The 2,500-nt window shown below is 29.8% G+C and overlaps 1 protein-coding gene across 1 annotated transcript in view; it reads left to right on the forward strand.

Moving 5' to 3' along the window:
- Window positions 1–2,500, forward strand: part of LOC125025869 (NF-X1-type zinc finger protein NFXL1-like) — a 22,084-nt gene that overhangs the window by 10,142 nt on the left and 9,442 nt on the right. Inside the window, exons 4-5 of the mRNA XM_047614163.1 lie at window positions 1,936–2,063; window positions 2,329–2,468. Of these exons, the coding sequence (XP_047470119.1) occupies window positions 1,936–2,063; window positions 2,329–2,468 (268 nt within the window). The remainder of the gene's footprint in view (window positions 1–1,935; window positions 2,064–2,328; window positions 2,469–2,500) is intronic.

Genomic DNA, 2,500 nt, shown 5'->3' on the forward strand with positions numbered 1-2,500 from the left:
ATATATATATACACATATGTATATATATATATATATATATATATATATATATATATATATATGCATATGTGTATATGTATATATATATGCATATGTGTATATGTATATATATATGCATATGTGTATATGTATATATATATGCATATATGTATATGTATATATATATATATATATATATATATATATGCATATATGTATATGTATATATATATATATATATATGCATATGTGTATATGTATATATATATATGCATATATGTATATGTATATATATATTGCATATATGTATATGTATATATATATTTGCATATATGTATATGTATATATATATTTGCATATATGTACATGTATATATATATTTGCATATATGTACATGTATATATATATTTGCATATATGTATATGTATATATATATTTGCATATATGTATATGTATATATATATTTGCATATATGTATATGTATATATATATATTTGCATATATGTATATGTATATATATATTTGCATGTATGTATATGTATATATATATATATATGCATATATGTATATGTATATATATATATATATGCATATGTGTATATGTGTGTATATATATATATATATATATATATATATATATATATATGCATATGCATATGTGTATATGTATATATATATGCATATATGTATATGTATATGTATATGTATATATATATATATGCATATATGTATATGTATATGTATATATATATATGCTTATATGTATATGTATATATATGCATATGTGTATATGTATATGTACATATATATGCTTATATGTATATGTATATATATGTATATGTATATGTATATGTATATATATATGCATATATGTATATGTATATGTATATATATTTATATATGCATATATGTGTGTGTGTATATATATATATACATATATATACGTATATATATGCATAAATGTATATATATATTATATAGCATATATATATATATATAGATATAGATATATATAGATATATAACAATCCTCCCTGACCTGGCTTCGAACCTAGGTCACTCCAGGTATGAGACCGGAGGGCCAGTACTAAACCAACAATGCCACATGACCTACTAAAAGGAGTGTGCAACTAGGATCTAACTAGCTCCTTAGACATTACCTATCTACTCATACATGAGTAATGATAGTGAGGTTTTACACACTCCCCATGGGCACTCGGTGGAAATTGATTTAGAAATTCGAAACTGAAGTCAGATATACTGAGGTGTGTGTGTGTGTGTGTGTGTGTGTGTGTGTGTGTGTGTGTGTGTGTGTGTGTGTGTGTGTGTATATATGAAAGTTGAAATAATGCAATACCTCATTGATATAGATATATAACAATCCTCCCTGACCTGGCCTCGTACCTAAGTCACTCCGGGTATGAGACCGGAGGGCCAGTACTAAACTATATCTATATCAATGCGGTATTGCATTATTCGAATTTCTAAATTAACTTCCACCGAGTGCCCATGGGGAGTGTGTGTAAAACCTCGCTATCATTACTCGTGTGTGTGTGTGTGTGTGTGTGTGTGTGTGTGTGTGTGTGTGTGTGTGTGTGTGTGTGTGTGTGTGTGTGTGTGTGTGTGTGTGTGTGTGTGCCTGTGTGCGTGTGTGCGTGTGTGCGTGTGTGTGTGTGTGTGTGTGTGTGTGTGTGTGTGTGTGTGTGTGTGTGTGTGTGTCTGTGTCTGTGTCTGTGTCTGTGTCTGTGTCTGTGTCTGTGTCTGTCTGTGTCTGTGTCTGTCTGTGTCTGTCTGTGTCTGTCTGTGTCTGTGTCTGTCTGTGTCTGTCTGTCAGTCTGTCTTGTCTGTCTGTGTGTCTATATATATAAATATATATATATATATATTATATTCATACTTATGTACATACATACACATATTCATATTTACAAACATTCACTGCTGCTGTATATTTCAGCTCGAGTGTACAGTGGATATGGTGAGAAGAGAGAAGAGAGTCGTACACAGCAGTATTTGCAGGATGCTTTCAAGTCTGGTGCCCTTGTGTGTCTTATCTGTATTGAAAACATTAAACGAACAGATGCAGTATGTTGAATCAGTTCACTTTTTTTGAAGTTTGAAGTGTATGTTTATGATATTTCTCAAATTAGGGTATCTGTAATGAAAATAAAATTTAAATTGTGAGTTCTATGATAATGATCTTATTCATTGAATATTTAAAGAATCTTAATTTTTACAATAATCACATGATGCATTGATAAATACTTATTGACTTTCATACTAAGGTGTTTGAATATGGATTTAACAACAGATTCACAAAAAGTGAATAAGTTTATAATGCCTTTAACAGACTTGGAGTTGTGAGGAGTGTTACTGCAGTTTCCACATGGCATGTGTCAATAAGTGGGCAAAAGACAGCATCTTTCAAATCTCAGAGGCACAGGCCGATGATAACCAAAGAGTGGACAAAGCATCTATACCCTGGTGTTGGTAAGGCTGTTATCTATGCTTTACTTGTTTTG

The sequence above is a fragment of the Penaeus chinensis genome, chromosome 5, assembly GCF_019202785.1.
Source record: "Penaeus chinensis breed Huanghai No. 1 chromosome 5, ASM1920278v2, whole genome shotgun sequence".
NCBI classification, from domain to species: domain Eukaryota; kingdom Metazoa; phylum Arthropoda; class Malacostraca; order Decapoda; family Penaeidae; genus Penaeus; species Penaeus chinensis.